This window comes from Haliotis asinina, chromosome 3 (genome assembly GCF_037392515.1).
Source record: "Haliotis asinina isolate JCU_RB_2024 chromosome 3, JCU_Hal_asi_v2, whole genome shotgun sequence".
Classification (NCBI taxonomy): Eukaryota; Metazoa; Mollusca; class Gastropoda; order Lepetellida; family Haliotidae; genus Haliotis; species Haliotis asinina.
Window position 1 is genome coordinate 7,030,631 of NC_090282.1, and position 22,895 is coordinate 7,053,525.

General features: G+C 41.0%; 1 protein-coding gene across 1 annotated transcript; it reads right to left on the minus strand.

Moving 5' to 3' along the window:
* Positions 1–771: 771 nt before the first annotated feature.
* On the minus strand, positions 772–21,919 carry LOC137277387 (uncharacterized). The gene is made up of 3 exons (XM_067809093.1): positions 21,626–21,919; positions 5,732–5,892; positions 772–4,838 (listed from the first exon to the last, which is right to left on the minus strand). The coding sequence occupies exons 1-3, from the start codon at positions 21,672–21,674 to the stop codon at positions 1,554–1,556; spliced, it is 3,495 nt and encodes a 1,164-aa protein (XP_067665194.1). The 5' UTR covers positions 21,675–21,919; the 3' UTR covers positions 772–1,553.
* Between the last annotated feature and the right edge of the window lie 976 nt (positions 21,920–22,895).

Genomic DNA, 22,895 nt, shown 5'->3' on the forward strand with positions numbered 1-22,895 from the left:
GTGTATATGAACACATGTGATTTACTATCTACCTAGCACTGATATCACTTTGATTAGGGTTCTTGGCACCACCCTATAAGCCAAAACCAAAGAAGTAACCATTTACAGTCTGCATTCCTCTGAGACTGTCAAACACTGCCACACTGTGATATAAATACCACAGAAGGTCACAATAAATCATACGATTTCATCCCAAACCAACTCACTTCTCACAAATCACTGCCTCACAACACCCAGCTGCTCTTAACTACCAACAGGTGGAGCAACTTACTAAATACGCCCCTTTACTTGATACATATATTCCTACCATATTTGAAAGTAAATGTTCACAAATGCCCTCAAAGGTTGTCATGAGAACAGGATAGCTCTGTGCATGGATTTGCAGCCTATGTGATCGTAACAGCACGTACAAATTCATCTGTAAAAACTGGCTTGATATTCTATATGCCATCCCTCATTTCAAACTAATCAGTCTGTTTCCTGTGACACTATCAAAGACAGGTTCCCCTTCCAGTTTAAATGTGAACGTGTAACTGATGTGACATCCTGTGTGTAAGGCAGGGCAGTCAGCCTGGTCCCCTTCTGTATGAAGTGTCCTACCCTGCTGATTAGCTCTACTACATCCCATATGTCAGTGTCAGACTTCACCACCTAACCATGCATCATCTACATCCAAGCCCAGTTTAAAAGCGGTCTACATCATACACTTGTATTCACATGATGGTTTTAGCTGACTCATCTTCTGTACACAAGAATGGCTACATGGGGATCTATAAATTAGTTCTTTTAATCATATTCCCTACCATTTATGATGCTATGATATCTTAAAGACTACAAGATCATGATTCTTCATTTGAAGATTCACATGCATCTATATTCCATGTGAGATAATGATTTGTTAACAATACAGAAATGTTCTAGCAATATAACAGCAGCTTCTACATAACTGAGTTCGGGTCAGGTCAGATGTACCGATGGTTCATGCTTTCAACAACTGTCCTCACAAACAAGTCCTAGAGAGTGACCACCAAATAAGTTCCATGTTATGACAAGCCGTGCATGTGATATATTCTAACCACTCTGATCATAGAAGTCATGGTCATAGCTCACATTTCACCAACAATCCTTTGTTGTGGGTGAACAGATCAGCACATATCACTGTTGAAACAATAGACATATGGTGCAAGGTTTAACATATGATGTCACTTTTGTAGAGTTTCACATCTGCACACCTGAGTTTCTCGAATCAGTTTGGTTTCATAACGACATGTCTCTGTAGCAGTAAATTCATCCACAGCACCATCCAGTGAAAAAGTTGTCTACAATGTTTGGCCAGAACGATAGTGGAGCCAGTCTTCTCACTTTACAGCTCACATCTGAGATCTGTGGGCTTTCCAGCATTGAATTATCTAAAGAATATCAGAGGTTGGAACTAGTCCTGTAATTGTCTACATTGTACCCACATAACCAACAGCCCTTTGGGTATCCCCATTGATTTGTTACATGTGACATCAGCTGTTATTGTTGACATTATGTCTTCACATACAATGCTTCTAGTACCCTGTTCCTTCTGACAACTCAGGGAGGCTCTGGTCCTCATACCAAATCTTCTCATGGATGAAGATGGTTGATATGACTCTCTCAATAGCCACCAAGGTCATGATGCACAGACAAAGACAGTGGTTGTCTATTGCTAAGTTATACTCTGGGTCAAGAGTGGCCGCAGTGCCGAAGCTGATAGCTGCCTCCTCAAACAGTCCTAGTTCCATCAATGCATAGCCTAACACTGACCACATGAACGGAATGTCTGAATCATACACATCCTTCATGAGCTGGATGATCCACTTCTCAGCAAGTTTTGGTTGCCGTAGCATCACATGTGACAAGACAAGGATGTATTTGCCAAGGCATCTGGAGGGCATCACAACCTCCTCTTGTGCATCAACCTCATCCTGCAGAGGTTCTGGCAAGGTAACCTTCTCCAAACCTCCAAAGACAATATCATCAGACTTTCTCTGAGCCTTGAGAGCATCCTCCAAGTACATGATGGCATCCTCATAGTTTCCTTGACTGTATAGGAAGTTGGCATACTTGACACAAACACTCTGGTTCATGTTGATAGCTATAGCATCTTGGAAGTACTGTTCAGCCTTCAGAATAAGCTCCAACTCCTGCTCTATGGATTCACAGATGCAGGCCTTTACATAACACATTGTGGCTAGGTTGCCCAACATTGAACACAGTTCAGGACCTACTTCTCCACCATGCAGTTCTTTGCTTATCTCTATACTTTCTTTATATGAGTCAATTGCTTTGTCCACATCCCCAGCAAAGGAATGCATCTGCCCCAGCTGGTACAGAGTTGAGACAAGATCCCCCTTGATGTCCTCTCCCAGGACATCCTGGATGTCCCGTGCTTGTTCCAGATAGTGCACAGCATTCTGATACTGGTTCATGCTAATGTGGGCATCAGCAGATCGACTGAGGAGCTGGTTGTGAAGAGCCATGTCATCTGAAGATGTGGTCATCTCATCCGTAGTCTCAGGCTCTGATAATTGCATGTTCTCATGGTTTCCAAAGTCAAGAGCTTCATTGTAGTATGTCAGAGCAGTCTTGTAGTCATACTGTGCAAAGTAGCAGTCACCCAGAATCTGGAGGATTCTCATACATTGCCTCTTTTCACCATTCTTGCTCTCTTGCATTAATGCTCGGCCTATATTCAGATATTTAATAGCCTTGTGTTGCAAATTTAAAACATTATAAGAGTTACCCAGTATATAGAGATTTTGACAAATCAACCAAAACTTTTCCTTTTTCAACTCAGGAATTTTCTCACCATACATATTCCAAAACACTTCAAAAGCCTGGTAGCACATAGATACGCACTTGTGATATGACTTCATCTTGTAGTAACAAATGCCCAAGAGGGAGTGAAGAAGTCCTTGGAAGAAAGTTTCAGATTCTACTCTGTAAGAGTATTGTGCCTGTCTGATCATCCTGTAGGCCAGTTCAAACACAGAGGCAGCCCTTGGATACACATGAAGCATGAAAGTAGATACACCTAACATACACAGCACATGAGCATTCTGTAACACAGTGTCTTTACCATGAGCACTGGATGATCTCAAGTACCCCATGGATCTCTCATATGAATCTAAAGAATCATTATAGTTTTTTACCACAAAGTGACAGTCCCCAAGCTTCCTGAGAGCCTTTGCCAGGTACTCGATGTTAGACTCATCATTGTTCTCTAGAACCATCAGAGCTTCTGTGTAGCAGGTGATGGCCTCATTGATGCTGTTCATGTCCTCAGCTGATACTGTTTCATCTGACTTTTTGCTTTCAGGACTTGAGTCAGCACTATCAGATTCATCTGATGCTTCTTTCTCAAAGAACTCACTCATGGCAGCGATGATATGCTTATGCAAAGCATCTTCATGAAGAACTTTGGCAACGTGGGCATTGCCCAGATCAATGAGAACAAGGGCCACTTCGCGGTGAGCATCACGTTCTTGGAGATCCCGAAATATCTGCAGAGCCCTCTCCAGGTGAACCATGCCCTTTGAAGCATCTCCTTGGCGAAGACACAGAATGCCTATGTTCTGTAGTAACTGGGCACTGAACCTAAGAAGTCGGACTGTTCCATCCTGAATGTCATCTACAATCTGAAGAATCTCCTCACACAACATTTCAGCCTTCTGGTACTCGTCTTCATGCAGCAGCTTTGCAACAACTTTATGGAACACTTTGGCAATGACCAGCTTGATTGGTTGCTCTTGAAGTGGGGACACAAAATCTTTCTTAACAATTGGTTCTGGTAATATTGCTTCCTGAGATGTGGCTCCGAGGACATCATTGTCCTCTGAAGGTTCAGTAGCTAGCTGCAAGATTCCACTAATTTCACAGTTCTTCCTTTCTTCAAGAAAAAAGTCCCAACCATTTTTGTCAACATCACTGGCTGCTAGTTCATAACTTAGTGAATGTTCCTTCACAGCAGTGTCAACTTTTGCTTCAGTGTCTACATCGACATGGTCACTGTACTCTGCATCACTGCCGTCTGTTAAAGTATCAAGGCTTAGTCTCTGAGAAGAACTTCTGTCAAAGTCCAACAAGGAGCCTCGGAAGTGCAACACTTCATCTAAAATCTCTTGAACATTTTTATTATACAATCGTCTCTTGCAATATAATTGTAGTCTTTTGAACCAATTTGCATTCCCAATAGACATGGCTTCACTGAGAGGAGCTTCATGCAGACTCTCCAAGCTGAAAGACTGTGTCAGGAAGCCAGACTGATATGGTTTGATGCCCAAACCAAGTAAACTGGAAAGTGGAAACTTTGTTGATGTAGTAGGTGTGAGAGATCCCATAACATTCTGGGTATGATAAGGATCCACAACCCTCCAGTTTTCCCGGAGCCAGTTGTGGATGGTTCTGGCTAGCACATCTTCAAGGCCCCGCACTCTGTTTATTGCCCAGTCCCGCTTTGACTGGTACCAGTCCATCCATTGGTTGTCTTGTTCCAAGTCTATCTCAGTAATACACATCTCTATTGTCTCTTGCAACAAGGTTGTAGCATGAACACACAGCCACTGCCACTCTAATGGACTCTGTCGGCTAGTCCGACTTCTCCTGGTACAGGTTTCAGCAAGACCAATAAAAATTTCAATCTTGGATCGGTAGTTCTCCTCCGGTGTGTCTTCCAGTCTCTGGTATGCCTTGAGGAAGAGCCTCTCGGCCTCCACAAGGTTCAGAGACTCCAGCTGTGCCAGGGCCTTGTCCAGGACTTCCCTTGTATTCAGGCCCTGTTCCTTGTCCTCTTCCATCTCGGCCTCTACAACCTGCAAAAAGAGGCACATCTATGAATGCACTGTACTCCACATCACAATACACATTATACACATGTTACTAGTTACACATGTTCGACACTATCTGCTTTTGTGCCTGACAGAAATATCACAGTCACTGTAGTTGAAATAGAAACATTGCTACCATGTACAGAGTCATGCTACCTCTAATACCAACCACACAAAGAATATTATGTAGCCTCATATAAGAATGTTGAGTTTTGATTGGTCCACATAAAATACCATGTACATCCATCACAATCCGCCAGCGGGAGTATACGACTTTAATACTCCTGCTGCAAAAGGCATATACTCCCACTACACCTAGGTGACGACACGACAAGTGAGAAAATTGTGCATCGACAAGCCTTTAGTAACGTGCATTGCACTGAGGTCAAACGATCAGCTGGTGTCAACATGGCAGCAAGTCGATTCGATGCGTGTTGTTTTGATTTAGTGAAAACATTCAGCTAGATAAATGCGCTATCACAACGTGTCGAGGGAAATACGGGGTTTTATCAGTCCCGAATAAGGTTGTATTCCCTGAACTGGAGTAAGGTTGTATTACAGCAGAATACAACTTTACTCGGGACTGATAAAACCCCATATTTCCCTCGACACGATGTGATAATTTATATTCTTGCCTACGATTTTGGTCATCCCTACAGTCTGAGATTGCTAATCAGCAATACAAATGAGTTTGTTTTGATAAATGTAACTTTATCACAGACATATAACTAATTTTAATTCATTAGTTAAAATATGTAACCCAAATGACAGAGTGTAAGCTGTGACCTTATAGATCTTATACAAGTGTCTAACACTGACTAGTCTGATATGACACACAGAACTGCTCCAGCAAATGGAAACAGTTACTTAAACCTCACCTTCTCCACATCATCCTTGGCTGCATTTTCCCGAGTATCATCCTGTTGTATCTTCTCCTCTCCACCACCACCAGTGCCGCCAGACTTGATGGCATCCAACACAGACTCCAGTGAACGACCACCAGTCAGGATAAAACCTGATAGATCATTCTCCTTCCAACCTGAAACACAAGGAAAAGTCATGAGGAACAAACCAACAAAAGATAGGATTCACAACTACCTCAGCATTCAGAGGCACATGACACCTCAGTAAATGAGGCACACAACCACCTTAATACAAGAGTGAGTTAGTGACTTGAGTTTTACAACTCACCAATATTCCAGCAACATGACATCAGTCTGTTAGTAATCAAGTTTTGACCAGACAATCCAGTGATCTATATCATAAGCATAGATCTGCACAATTGGGAACCGATGATATGTTTCAACCATTAATTTAGTCTGTGAGCCTGATCACATGATCACTTCATCCCATTAGTCACCTCTTATGACAAGCATGGGTTACTGAAGACCAGTTACCTTCATGGGTAAAAGACAGGAGACACAAACCCAATTAATGACATGATTCACACCACCTCAAGCCATGAGAGACTAACACCGGAAGAAATGGACACAACCACCTGATGACATAAGGAACATAACCAGATCTGTGAATGTAGGACAAATGTATTTCAGGACATAGGGGTCACAGTCACCCGAAGACATGCAGGATCAGGATTACGGAAACCATGTAAACAGGACAGCATGAGGTACCTTAATTCATGAGGAAAACCCCTACTTCTGCCGGTCACTGACACTGACAAGACAATTCATATATTACATCTGCACGACAAGGTAAAGCTGAGGCATGTTTGTATCAAGTCTGACAAGCACAAGACTTTCACAATCTACTTTTCATTGCAACCTACCTAACAGGATGGAGGGCTACGTGTGCCACACACACTCCACAGGCATTACAAGCATTTCGCTAGCTACAGGCAAGACTTCCAAATGCCTTATGGTTGGCAATGAATAAATTTCTACAATTTTTGCCTTCATCTCCAAGTGTGCATGACAGTATAGAAAACAAAAATTGTCCTTTCATAAGATTTGATAAAAAAAGTAGCTCAGCATGAAATTTTGAAATTGGTATTATCTCTGCAGGGATTTTGAGGTAGCTGTTAGTTGCTACAATCTAACATGGCATAACTGTGTTCACCCAGCTTACACCACTGCAACTAATTGTGTTTACCCAAGCACACATCACCATGACTTATTGTCTACCCCATCTACATATTGCTGCAACATATTGCGTTTACCCCAGCGCATGTCACTGTAATTTATTGTGTTTACCCAGCATGTTACTGTAGCTTGTTGTCTTCATCCTAACACATGTTGCTGTAACTTTATTCAAGCACACATCGATGTAGCATATTGCATACCCCAGGTAACTTCTTATATTTACACAAGCACATGTCCCTGTTACTTATTGTGTCTACCCATGCATACTGTGTTTACCCCAGCAATGTCATTGTAACTTATTCAGTTTAGCCCAGTACATACTGATGTAACATATTCCATTTACCCTAGCATGGGGCATGGTGGGCGAGCTGGTTAAGGCGCCAGGCTAGTGATCCAGCGAGGATCCAGCTCACCTGTGACCAGGTGTAAAAACCTTGGAGTCATCTTTGTGTGCAGACTCTTTCAGTGTTGTCACAACCCCCAGTACACAACACTGTGTCTGTTGGTATATGACCAGATGGTGGCCACATGAACACGTGCAAACACCCAGTTGTGGGTACAGCAACTATGTGTCCCAGTCCACCCAGCTGTGAATGGGTACCCCGTTGAGATGAGAGAGCCTCAATAAACTTGGTGCGCCAAGTGGCAGAAAGAGCTGTATACTCCCCAAGGAGTTGAGATTGAAATATGATGTGCTGTTGAGATTGACATCCAGTGATCGAGGGAAAAATGCCAGCGCCTTGAGCATGCACTAGTGAGTGGACATATGCTATATAAACATCCTATACCTAGCAATGTCGTTGTAACTTATTCAGTTTAGTCCAGTACTAATGATGTAACATATTCCTTTACTCCAGCCATTGTCACTATAACTTATTGTGTCTACACTCGCACATATCGCTGTAACTTGTTGTTTAACCGAACATGTCACTGTAACCCCCCCCCAGATGTCACTGTAACTTATTGTCTAACCTAGATGTCACTGTAAGTACTATGTTTACCCAAGTGAGTATGTGGGAAGGTGTGATGTGAACTCTGCCCTGGATGCCGAGGTGCGTCTACATAACGTGAGTGTGCTCCCAGCAGTCAGCTCATGTTCCAACAAGCTGCAACCCATGTCTGCCCCAACCTGTCAGCCTGTCTCCCTGCAGCTCCACTTTTCTCATTCCTTCAAATCTGTTATCTTAGCTATATGTGAAACCCTCAGTCATGGTTATTGTTTGTTTTTATGCTTGAAACATATTTATTCATGAAGTCATGAATGGATTGGTCAGCAAGCTCCGAGGAACTTAATTGAAGGCCATTCCCATAAACAAATACGAATACAAGTAAATGCAGAAACAGAGGGAACATTGTCTTCTTTATCAGCAGTCAAGATAAGGATACTGCATGCACATTGATTTATTTGTTTGACAGTCAAAAATAGTATTTGTGAAACATCAAATCAATCAGATCTTATGGTGTAATCATGAATAGATTTTGATAATTTGTGTAGATCACTGCTGGTGAGGGATGTTTTTATCACTACTAAAATATATTAATTCTCCTGAAATGTTTCGTATTCTCCAGTTTGATATTTTCGAAAGCTGTAAATACCTGCTAAAGCAGGTACACTCAGCTGGGTAGAGTAGGGGTCACTTCATATTCTTGTGCATGATACATACTACAACAAACAGTGAAACCAATCACTCTTGACACTATTTATATACCGGTAGGCGTTTTGACTAACTCAAGTCAGTGAAATACTCCAATCTGATAGACAGGGTGATAGAACATTCCAAATGTATCTAACAGGTGTTTCTTCCGGTACTGGTGTAAACCAACTTGTGAGTAAATCATTTAGGAAAATAACGTAAAGCAGTTCAATCTAAACAGGCCTTTACAACCAAGTTTCTGGAGGAATTGCATTGGAACTACATAGTATGTAATTACATCTTAAAACATCACTTATTTCAAGATTGATATCACACAATAAAGACCTTACAATCCTGTATACTATATTAGGAGATGGAAATATGCATTACGCTCACCAAAGACTTACATGATAACATTTCTATTCGTAATATATAATATAAATGATAAAGTAACATGCACTGCAAATAGTCTCTACTTCTGTGACAAAGTCATTAGAAAATAGTAGGCCAATATCTGCCTGAAGGGGCACTGACCTGCACAGAACACGCCCCACTTGACCCCAGCCACTCTCACCTTACACAAACCATATAGATCATGCAGATTACACAGCAATATAAATGTGATTATCTACTGTGGCTAACAAAGAAATGAAGTGTTCTGACAACACTTGCCCCTGACACAAGAGACAGCAGATTGAGTTACAGACTGTAAACCCTGTGCAAACACTCACCTACACAAGGCCAGATAATGCAGTCAACAATCCCTACATGCCAGTAACTCAATTATATTCCCATCAATGTATACAAACCAAGGGACAGTCGTCAATGTTTGGGTTTATGTTTGGCAAAACAGGAGACAAAAAGGTGCTATAAGAACAAAACTTTCTGTGAGGCAGATGCAAAAATTCATATTCTGAAGACATTAACAATGATAAAGGATGGTGACAAATCTCTGTCCAATGTAACCCAGTAAGTATCTACAATGTTTTCAATGTGAATTTCACTCATTTCATATTTTCATATCATGGCATGTGTATTCATCTTGGGTCATGAAAGTTAGAATCTCGTAATAAATTCAAGCATTTAAGCACATAACAAGGAGCTCCCTGATTAGCTCACGTGGCTGCATGTGACTGTTAATAGTCTCATGTGACATCAGCTGGAAGTTAAACACTAACTTTTAGATCGATCATTTTGACAATCTAATGATCAATCATGAAAATTCAACAAATTCCCAACACTAACTTTTAGTCAAAATGATGTGATAGGGATGAAGTGCTCAAAGGTATTTATGATAATACAATCAATATATCAACACCTAACATAGCTGAGGATGTATCACCATGGACACCAATCAAGGGCTTCACACTTATACATACCTGTAGAATTACATCTAAGTTTGTGGCATGACTAGTTCACAAGACAACCCCCAATACAAACATTAACAACCACTATCTCAGGTTTATTAAACACTTTTTACAGTAAATGTCACAATGTTATACACAGCCCAAGTCTGAAGCATAAAAACAATGTTTTTGCATGGTAGATTTTAACTGAAATGCTGCAACTGTATATTTCATCACCAATCAATGTAAAAGCTCAGCTCTGCTCAAAAGCATCTGTATTGTAGACCTTATGCCCACCAAGAACTTGGCACAATATTTGAGCTCCATAAATCTTGGTAAAGAAAACAATTCTCTGCTAATCTGTATCCTTCACAACATATTTAGGAGATTAAGCATATTTTAAGTACAGATCTTTTCCTCCATTATGTTTATGGAGAATTCGTCTAGTATCAGCAAGAGAACTTAATGCGTTCAGTTAAAGTGTTCAAGTCTTGGTGGAAGTCGACATTCAGCATTATCACTTATGACTGATACAAAATTTCTAATAGACAAAAACAGTGACAGATATCAACAACACCATACATCATTAATTACTGAGATCAAGCAGCTGGCCAATGGTTGAAGCACAGCAAACATGTAACAGAGATTCTAGGTGTTATGAACTGTAACTGTATAAAAGATTTAGGTACAGTCCAACCTGTTGAGTTGAATCACTAGGGATCAAGTAATAAATTTGACATATCGATATACTCATGACACAGGTACGTCTATGAGGGAAGAAAAAAGATGATCGAACATCGTTTCAAAATATAGCACAGCAGTACATCAGGTGACACAGATAATGAAAACATATAGTGTATAAATATGGACTCATTTGAGTACCAGCACAATGAAATACAAAATAGATGTGCCGCTTAAAGTACATGAACAAAATCTATCGGCAATAGACAGACATACATGGCACTAATGTGCCTTTTGAACTCAGGGGTCAATGACGGGAGGGTGTGAGCCATGCTGATTTGTTCACTGGATCAGTTACCTACTTCTCATTGACTGACTTCAGCTCATGTATATAAGACTGCTGTTGTTTGAATCTCATGGGACCGAATTTCGTTCTCAAGTCATCGTGTGTATTTATGAGACGAATTTGTGTAACGGGAAATCAAATGATGATAACTGTAACAGGAAATGGTCGGGACCAACATGTACATGCATTATACTGGAGATGCCGGCATTTTACTCATCGGAATTTCACTGTATTATAGAGCACAGCTGAATGAGGGATTCTAGGTGTTATAGATTATAGCTGTACAAAAAATTCTAGGTGGTATATTACCAGTAGATAATAGCTGTGTGAGGGATTTAGGTGCTCTAGATTACAGTCCTATGGGGATTCTAGGTGATATAAATTATAGCCCTATGGGGGATTCTAGGTGACATAAATCATAGTTCTATGGGGGATTCTAGGTGATATAGACTATAGCCCTATGGGGGATTCTAGGTGATATAAATTATAGTCCTATGGGGGATTCTAGGTGATATAGACTATAGCCCTATGGGGGATTCTAGGTGACATAAATCATAGTTCTATGGGGGATTCTAGGTGATATAGACTATAGCCCTATGGGGAATTCTAGGTGATATAGATTATAGCCCTATGGGGGATTCTAGGTATATAGATTATAGCCCTATGGGGGATTCTAGGTGATATAACTTATAGCCTTATGGGGGATTCTTGGTGATATAACTTATAGCCTTATGGGGGATTCTAGGTGATATAGATTTTAGCCCTATGATTGATTTAGGTGTTATAGATCACAGCTGTATGATGGATTTTAGATGTTATAGATTATAACTGTATAAGGGATTCTAGGTATTATATACTTTTGAAAGATGATTGGTGTGTGGCATGTAAAATTGTAAAACAAACAACTAGAAACAAACACTAACAAATGTCAAAACTAATGTTCTAAGTGATTTCTTGACCTTCTTGAAAAAACATCAAAATCAAGAATAGAAACCCATGCACAAGTATGGGGCTACTGCGTTGTGCACGTGCATATCATGCGTTGTGTTTAGGAATGGTAACAGAGGGAAATGGTGGTGCGTTTGTAAAATGTCTGTCCTTGAAATGTTTGTTAACATTTACACTTATGAAGAGCATAGATTACAGCTGTATGAGGGATTCCAGGGGTAAAGGATTAGAGCCCAATGCATGATTCTAGGTGTTATAGATTACAGCTGTATGAGGGATTCCAGGGGTAAAGGATTAGAGCCCAATGCATGATTCTAGGTGTTATAGATTACAGCTGTATGAGGGATTCCAGGTATAAAGGATTAGAGCCCAATGCATGATTCTAGGTGTTATAGATTACAGCTGTATGAGGGATTCCAGGTATAAAGGATTAGAGCCCAATGCATGATTCTAGGTGTTATAGATTACAGCTGTATGAGGGATTCCAGGGGTAAAGGATTAGAGCCCAATGCATGATTCTAGGTGTTATAGATTACAGCTGTATGAGGGATTCCAGGGGTAAAGGATTAGAGCCCAATGCATGATTCTAGGTGTTATAGATTATAGCTGTGTGAGGGATTCCAGGTATAAAGGATTAGAGGCCAATGCATGATTCTAGGTGTTATAGATTATAGCTGTGTGAGGGATTCCAGGTATAAAGGATTAGAGCCCAATGCATGATTCTAGGTGTTATAGATTATAGCTGTGTGAGGGATTCCAGGTATAAAGGATTAGAGCCCAATGCATGATTCTAGGTGTTATAGATTATAGCTGTGTGACGTATTCTACATGTTATAGATTATACTTGTGTGAGGGGACTATAGTTGTATAATAACTGGGTGAAGGGCTATAGTTGGGGGAGGATTTGTAGAGGTTTCTGATTATAGTTGTGTGATTTATGAGAACTGTTAAGGCCTGTCATAGAGGGTGTGAACATGTACTTCAGCTCACATACTTCTTGTGATGTATGAATGCATGGTGTCTCGGGGACATGTTCTACACCCTGCTATATACTAATGTTGCACTGGCTGTTTGATGAGATATTACAACACTGTTTGAGAGCCATAAGTAAAGATGTACTGCTATATTCCGTATACTGCCGTTATCAAAACTGTGAGCTCTTTGCCTTTAAGGTCACATGCAACGTAAAAGGAAACTTTGCAGATTCCAATACAATTTGGTACGTACTTACTGAAACAAACCATCAAATATGCCAATATGCCAATTCAACCTACAAACAATTCGAAAAAACGATTCACTAATTTTCCTCCTGTGCTGGGGAGAACAAGTGGTTTTAAAAGCTATGCTGCACTGTGCTCATGACGTATGCACTGTGAATAGGTTCGCAGAGCTTGAAACAAAATGCCTGCCCAGAGGAGCATGAGGTCATGAGCAGTAGCCTAATCTTGGTTGTGTACACAGACAAGTAAATAATCTACTCATTACATAAGAAAAAATGTTGATTGTGATAAGCAGACTCTGTCACACAGAAAACACAATGCCCAATTTATTGACACCTATATGTCTTCCTGTCTGCTAAATGGACCTTCAGCAACCCATGCTTGCCATAAGATGGGACTAACGGGATCAGGTGGTCAGGTTCACTGACTTGGTTGACACATGTCATCGGTTCCCGACTGCGCAAATTGATGCTCATGCTGTTGATCACTGGATTGTCTGGTCCAGACTCAATTATTTACAGACCACTACCATATAGCTGGAATATTGCTGAGTGCGGTGTAAAACTAAACTCACTCACTGCTAAATGGCAATATGCAATGCACAATTTCAATTACTGACCACATGCAATCAGAGTGAGTGAGTGAGTTTAGTTTTACGTCGCACTTAGCAATATTCCAGCTATATGGCGACGGTCTGTAAATAATCGAGTCTGGACCAGACAATCCAGTGATCAATAACATGAGCATCGATCTGCGCAATGGGGAACCGATGACATGTGTCAACCAAGTCAGCTAGTCTGACCACCCGATCCCGTTAGTCGCCTCTTACGACAAGCATAGTCACCTTTTATGGCAAGCATGGAATTAACACATCAGGTTTAAAAGCCATAAACAAAGAACCAGTTTAGCTTATCAGCAAATGAACCAAAGGCCAATGAAAAGGCTTCATTACACTTGAGTGCACACCCACAGGTTCTGACTGGGTTTGGTATCACGGCTGATTCGTTTTGAGGGAGGTTAACCCAAGCACAAAATATTGCACTTTTGATTTACGATTATATGGTTATGATTTTGTTTACTTGTTTTTCTTAGTTAGCAATGCATTTTATACATCATGAATAAGTGATAACTGTGTTTTAAACATGTTTGATTTTTTGGTTGCATGTGACCTTCAACTAACACAGCTATATGCAGTGCCCTGGCATTTCACTGTACCGGATGCCTGCTTTGATTACCTCAGACATCCAAACTCTCACTCCCATATATTATGCTGGAGAGACTAGACCATGATCGACAGACAGGTGACACCCAGTATACGCCAGCCCCTGAAACACTAAGCATTCAAGCCGCTGAAACGCTGTAATCCAGTCCCTGGTACCCTATGTAATCCAGCCCCTGAAACACCATGTATTCAGTTTGCTGAAATGCTGTAATCCAGCGCCTGATACCCTCTGCAATCCAGTCCCTGGTAACCCGTGTAATCCATGAGAGCTCATCTAATACCACTGTTTCTATTCTTTAAAATAGAACAAAAAAGGTCTGCTATCAATTCACACTTCACTTCATCGTTAGCTATGGCCACATTTGTTGAAGGCCATATTATACTGGCGGACACATAATAGAACACTCATCCTTGAAGTAACAGAAACTTCATACATCTTCAGCCAAGACTTTATGTTTTCAGGTCATATTACAAATCTACAGTGGAAAAAACATTCTTTTATCCTTGCTTACAGCAACTTGATTAAAATGGTAATCAAGCTGCAAGTTGTGGGTAAACTTTTTTATGGAGGTGGGCTGGTGTAAGAATGTTTCTGAACTACAGCTCCCCACATGCCAGCTGTGTTGTGTCGACCTGGGCTAGAAATATGGCTGCCTGGCAACCAGAGCATGACGCCATCCAGGGGACGTCACAGCAGGCTGCAGACAATATACGAGTCATTATGACACCTTCGTACACAGATGAAACATACTGGTTCTAATGTCAAACTGTTAGGACCTAAGTTCTGAAAAAAATTGTGTCATTAAAATGTCTGTCATGATCTGTGCACAAACTATCCAAATGGTTGTGTTGATGTTCATATAGGTCTAACTCTTCCCAACAAAGGGGAGTACTCTGTTCATACAGACATATTACTGACACCATAGTCACATGTGAAAGGTCTATGGGCTGCGTATGAATAGTGTCAACAAGTCGGCTGAGCTGAAAGGATTAGTTGTATCAGTGACCATTGACAAAGTCGGGTCTAACTCAAAGGTGATATTCACTAGCCCACATAACCCTTTCAACAATGTATTACTTCAGCCAACAGTACTGGAAACAAATTGGTTAAAGGAGTTTTGTTCCGCAACAAGTCCCTGGCCTCATTCTACAAAATGATCGTACTGCTAAGATGATCGCAACTCCTAAAGTCACCATGTAGAATGTGGCCCTTCTTTGTGGGGATGTGTCATTCTCCGAAATCACAAAATATGGTGCCACAATGTCACATTGTGAGGTCAGGTGTTTATAACATCTGAAGTGAAGTGAGGTCGTTTTCTGGTGCGTGTGCATGTGCGTGCATGCATGGGTGTGTGGGTTGAGTGCATCAGGAGTTGCGTGACTATGTCTACCATTCCCAACAACACTGCCAGTGTTACCTTGCTAGTCTGACAACTTCCTGCTGAACACTCCTTGCAATATGCCCTAAATGTAGACTGGCTGACAAGGTAACAAATACACCTTAGCTAAAGTAAATCACATCTGTTTCTTGTTATAGTTTAACAGTGAGTTTAAGACCAAAAAAATGATATAAAAACACAATATTACAAAAAAAACCTGTACATGAATGCAGTCAGTTAGTGTTCTAAAGGCAATTCCCCTTTCTTACAAATAGCACAACTTGTAAGACTGGAGATCTTTATACTTTTTTTCTCATTGTTTCTAATTTCCTCTAACTTCAAATATTACCTTCTTGGGCACTAGTTTTACATTTTCACTATAACTATCACTGATTACCCTTACAGAAATAACCCCCAGTGGTGACATGTCAACATTTTGAAGATACATTTTAGCATGTAACCTGATAGCAACTACCTTAACTACTACAAAGAAGGGGAGAACTAACATTACACTGGGTCATCAGTCAATGGCATCAAGACACTGTGAGTTACCTACACCTCAGTGCACCAGTGAATCGTCCTATAAACATCTGACGTAACACTAGCTATTTGATTCTCCAGCCTTGAGGCTAGATGGTTGATTACTTCCTGAGTGAAATCAATAAGAAATCTGAACTGTTGGATCACATTATAAAACATACGCTCATCGTTTCAGGCAATTCCAGGGTTTCTGATCCTGTGCATGTCCAGCTGTCATCTGACACAGACTGCCATGAATATTGTTCAGCACTAGTATGACTGTTCAGCACTAGTATGACTGTTCAGCACTAGTACAATGTGTGGAAGTACAATGGGTTGGTGGAAAATGATCATAACAATGGAAGGATCAGTGTTAAGCCAGATATTTGTCAATTACCAAGCAAAAGAATTACCAGTTGTAGCAAATGAACATTGCATGGTGAGCTGAAACAACTCCATTTACTAAACAATGACTGTACATCTTTTCATATTTAAAAAATGAAACACAACAGTACAGGTGCTGATTGGGTTACATATGACATCACGGGAACCATGGTGTCTGTATATACATGTCACAATGAAATATGCATACTGAACAATTAACCTTATGAAGACAAACTGTCTGATTAAAGGGTGGCAAGTGGGTTGATCAGGTTACAATGACACGGCAGAAGGAAGGTCTCCTTGTTCCTGTGGACAGGGCAGACCTAGCAGTGAATCTGAACTAACATTCACCAGTCTGATGGGATCAAGGTTCTTACTGTGCATTCCCTGGGAAATAAATACTGACCTATAGGAACACACTTGGACTAAATGAATCACTATCACCATGGCAACATCATTCCCTGAGAAACATGATTTTCAGAGGACTACAAATTTAGAATTTTATGAGATAGGAAGACCTGCAGCTCTGTTGAAGCATTTATATAACAAGGCAAGGTGCAGTTACTCACGCCAACATGATGCCTGCACACCAGAGTCTGACATGGACAGATTGATTTTTTCAAATGCCGAGGCAGAAACCATTGGTAAATGATGGGATGACAGAGCATCTCGACCAACACAAACCTGCCAGAGGAAATACTGGGGCACGACGTGGGGCACCGTCATTGACACACTTGGGTTGAATAAAGAGCTTTACTTGCTATGGATATCACTAACATTTTGAAAACAAACCTGATGCAAGGCACAAACATAAGCTTGCCCTGACCACAACCATCTGTTCCGTTAAGACCTCGAAGGAATCTTTAGTGGACAGCTTTGCTCAGTTCTGTTTCCTCTGTTACCACAATGTTAAACATTAACAGCCACCTCCACCATGACATCACTACCCTACAGCAACATTGTACAACAACTATGCACATGTACATACACTGTCCTCATTGCTGTGTGATATCATATTTACATGGATAATGAATTACATAAGCTATAGTATACTGTGTCATATTTCCTGCTAAAAACATTAAAGACACCAATTACTCAACCAGATACCCACTGGGCAAACAATACTGAGGTTTAGAGGCACCATGTGGCGATGGGATGTCACAATATGTAAGGAAACCAGCAAAGAATAACAAAACTGTGAAATATTACACACTTTACACAGAACTAGCTACACAAAGTACAAGAGACAGACCCAATAAAATGTGCATCCTGATAATTCACTTGGGTTCAATGGCAAGTTTTTCAAAGCATGTAATCAATAGAACTAAATAGTAATAAAATTATGCAAAATCTCAAAGTTTGACTATGACATTGCTATCAAGCGGTGGGCGAGCTGTCTAAGGCGCCAGGCTACTAATCCATGGGAGCTTGGAGGTGCCGGGATCGAGCCAGATGAAGAGTTGTATGCTCCCCAGGGAGTTGAGATTGAAAATACGATGTGCCATTGTCATGGACATCCAATGATCGAGGGGGAAAAGCGCCCTTGAGCCGCTGAACTAAATGAACATCAGCGCTATACAAATATCTAGTTGTATTGTATTGTAAGATCATGGCTGTCCAAATTTTGAGTAAAATGAGAAATTTGACATTTTCAGAAATACATGTTTTCTGGGATGGGGAGGGTATGTCTTAGAAATTCAGGAATTATGTTACTTATCCTTTTGTTAGAGAAACCTTTGTGGTACAAATTCTGAACACATAGCCTAATCTCAATATTCTATGGGGATTAACTCCCAACGTTCCATGTTTTCATCATCTATGTTAAATCATGTAGCTGGCACTGGATGGGACCTAACATCTGTAACATGCTGGCACTGGATGGGACCTGACATCTGTAACATGCTGGCACTGGATGGGACCTGACATCTGTAACATGCTGGCACTGGATGGGACCTAACATCTGTAACATGCTGGCACTGGATGGGACCTGACATCTGTAACATGCTGGCACTGGATGGGACCTGACATCTGTAACATGCTGGCACTGGATGGGACCTGACGTCTGTAACATGCTGGCACTGGATGGGACCCGACATCTGTAACATGCTGGCGGTGGATGGGACCTGACATCTGTAACATGCTGGCACTGGATGGGACCTGACATCTGTAACATGCTGGCACTGGATGGGACCTGACATCTGTAACATGCTGGCACTGGATGGGACCTGACATCTGTAACATGCCGGCACTGGATGGGACCTGACATCTGTAACATGCTGGCACTGGATGGGACCTGACATCTGTAACATGCCGGCACTGGATGGGACCTGACATCTGTAACATGCCGGCACTGGATGGGACCTGACATCTGTAACATGCCGGCACTGGATGGGACCTGACATCTGTAACATGCTGGCACTGGATGGGACCTGACATCTGTAACATGCCGGCACTGGATGGGACCTGACATCTGTAACATGCTGGCAGTGGATGGGACCTGACATCTGTAACATGCTGGCACTGGATGGGACCTGACATCTGTAACATGCTGACTTCTGCATTACCTGCCACAGTGGTGTTGGACAACTGTTCTTCCAGTGGCTGAAGGAATGAGCATCAATCAATACCACTGGGACACAATGGGACAAAATCCGCCATGTCACCAACCTGACAACCTGATCCACTTAGTTTATTCAAACATGAAAATGTCAATACGAATTATTATGAGGATACTTTTTCATATGTTCCTTCTTCACTATTCCCAAAGGTCTCCATTAAACAAAGCTATCTGGGAGACAAAATCATACAATCATACTGAACCTATATTCAATTTTCTTATAAGATAAGAAGAGCTGTTACAGCCCCAAACCATTTGAACAGTCACTGTGGGTGACAGCACCTACTGAATATGCTAAAAGCTCCAGACACAAGTATCAGAGGGACTAGTTACATGTACTTCCACTGCAGTCTTACATTTACCCTTGTGGTGCTGTATGAGAGTAGGAACAGAGATATTCAGAGTATGTGAGTGCTGAGGAGCTAAAGCCCCAAAGGACACACTAAGAAATACATCTTTTTGTTGCACCTTGTGACAGTGATCACCTTAATGAAGGGACCTACATTTCTGAATTACACTTGCTTACTATACTGTGCATAGTGGAATGCCACCTTCCCTGAGAAATACCGACTCCAACTTCAACTTGAACACAAGCAGAATTTCTGCAACTGTGCAGTACTAGAGGTGTTTTATAATAACCTACAAGAACAGACGAAGGCAATTACAACATTTCATCAAAGCTTCAAGTCATAAAGTACCATCATGTACCTCCACACTTTCACAATGATGCAGAAAAGTCTTCATACCAAGCAATTACCTAAGTCTCCAGATTGTATAACTTCCAGGATGACCTTGAACTTTCATCAAAATCATCAACTCAATATGTATCAGAATTTGTGGAGATACATGCAAACATATAGTTCCATGCCTGTACAGGCAACTGATTCTGTAACTGACCATGACATAACCACAATGAGTTTACAAAACCTGTCCACTGCTACACCCAATTTTGTGGACATTCCATTACAGGCGAAACACATTCAAAAAGTTAGACCTATATAATTAGCTAATAAGAAGACAATGTTAGACAACCAAAATGTACCTGTCTTGAACTTTACTGCTCCAGTGTGATTTTCACTTCAGAAAATCCTTTACAAAATATTCTCTCTTCAAATCTGAACAATCGCACACCCTTACTAGCTATAAGATGGCCTGACTGTGGGATTATTTGCCACTGGTCATGTCAGCTTGAAATACTCAGCAACTAATATGTCATGTGTTTGGGAAACAGATCCAGTCAGAGCATGTACAATTTCTTTCTATGTATATCCATATTTTCTGTATGTAAACAATAGCAACAGACACTGTGTACTGAGACATACAAAGCAAGAAGTGATTTTTAACTATTTATAAAAAATATACTCCATACCAAAATCAACATGTCTGCAAAATATAATGTGTATACAAAAGCTACAAAGTTGAGTGTGTTGTAACAGCTATGGTAAGGACAGTGTCACTGCGAGTGTAGAGACAAATATACATTGATCTACAGCAGCTGACATCTTGTGTCTGTCTTTAATAAAATCGTTTGAACTGTGTACATCTCACAGTAACACATAAGAACGTCTAGACACCTCATCAGTGTCTTATGACCCATGGAAATACACCATCATCCTTCCATGTCTTTGGTGTGAGAGGTTACATTACAGATAGGCAGACAGTTCAAGGTATGAATGGCCACAGGATATCTAGCACACAGATATTTCAAAAGCTGACATCACTCAGACCTATAACAAACCAGCAAGGGTTTTGAATTATCAAATAATATTAGCTGAGCATAATGTAAGCAAGTGCTCAAAATGCTTACACACATCTGTTCATTTGTAAATCCTATATACAGCCTAAGGAGAGGGCACTTGTTGGCTTTCAGTTAAGTCATGAAGTCTCGCCTTGGTCATGCATGAGAGACTTAATTCATAGTTCACACCAACAGAACCATTGACCTGGAAACCCAGTGATTACATTGACCTGAAATATTTTCATCTCGTACCATCTGATACGTATATATTGCACTAGTCAATAATAATTTGCATGAAAAGTTACACCGGTTGTTCTGTTGCTTTCTGTGTTCATGAAAATAACGTTTCTTTCTGGCTAATTAAGCACGGCCAGGAACGGTCATCGACGATCAGAGAGCACTTAACGATTCGCTGCGTATTCCTCCTTAATAACCACTGTCAACATATCTGTATACAAAACATCCCAGTTAGGATGTTACTGGTTGTATCCAATCTATCAATACGGGATTGTGATCTAACAAGATCGATACATGGTAAGGTTCTCTGTCCTCGATGTATGCGGGCATGCGCCTAACATAGGGGGTTCATCGGCTGATTTATATGCAGAAAAAGATCAAAGTCGCCGCTAATATACATACCTGTGTCAGGTGTAGTACGAAACAACTCCCCAGGCCGACGTGTTGTCATTTCGGACACATTTGCACTTAAAAATCACTAGATTTTGAGCTCAGGTGTTCCTCTGTTCAATGTTTCACATGGGTTAGATTTACACAAGCAACACACTAAAGTCTGCTGGTCATGTTGGTGGATATGGGCCACAGAAATCCAACCGCTCCTTGATACCATCCCACAGTACAATGTAAGCTCTTCACATATACTCCCACATACAGCGATTTCCACTCTTCGTAATGTCAACATTTGAATCGGCCTGTTCTACTTGTCAGACCAACCTTGGCGAGGTCGGAGGTACCTGCACCTTCGGTAACCCTCGGCACTTTACGTCGCCGGGATGGAATCAGTGAGACTGCGTTTTGGGGGACTGAACATATCAGTGTTTATTTGAACTAACGCATTTCTAGCTCGCCCCTCGGGTCTAAAATATTAAATGCTAAAGTCACATAATTAGATTTTGTTCACAAATGTGTACATGCAGCGTTTGGAAATCAGAGTGTATTATGTCGAAATTCTACTATTCCCAGATTAAATTCAGAAATGCTAAGGGATAGTTCATTATTTACTTGATTTCGATTGTGATTTATGACGATCATTTTAAGGGGCAAAGCCATTTTGTTCCGGGGAGGTTGAGGGTCAGAATGTTGTCAATAAAAATAATCATAAAATATTCTTAAAAATAACGGTCGGGTAATTGATTTTGTATATGACAAGCATGGGAGGCACTGACTTTATACTTATATTGTTGGTGGGTGTTGTTCACATTGTCTATGATACTCCATGAAAATCACAGTCAGAGAGAGAACGGGGAGATTGTGTGTGCGGTGTGAGAGAGAGAGTGTGTGTCTCGATGGGGGGATGATGGACATGGACAGTATTTCCGGTAAATGTGAGAGGCAATCGACGAACATTGACGTTCATTTTTTTCCCCTCTGAGAAGCCCGAACACGAGCACTGTTGTGAGCAGGCCGATGATAGGCATTTATCGCCATGATTCTGGGATTCAAACCTACGATCAGCAAATCTGTTCAGGGTTATTGAATGTCGACTTTTTACACCAGGAAAATATACTCCACTTGGCGACTGGACAAAAATCTTCAATACCGGTTAACATTTCGGTGGTTCATGTCGCCCAAACGCAACATGGTTGAGCTCGGCGTGACCTGTCTGTCGCTTCACCTGCAATGCGGAATGTAAAGATACAAGGGAGAGCACTCGTAACTGTTATGTCGGATT

Bases quoted from the DNA above. Each gene is read 5' to 3' on its own strand.
- LOC137277387 (XM_067809093.1), bottom strand. From the start codon at position 21,674: ATGACAACACGTCGGCCTGGGGAGTTGTTTCGTACTACACCTGACACA. The intron at 5,893-21,625 runs GTATGTATATTA...CTTGTGTTTCAG, and splicing joins TCGTACTACACCTGACACAG to GTTGGAAGGAGAATGATCTA. The intron at 4,839-5,731 runs GTGAGGTTTAAG...CTCTTTTTGCAG, and splicing joins CCAAGGATGATGTGGAGAAG to GTTGTAGAGGCCGAGATGGA.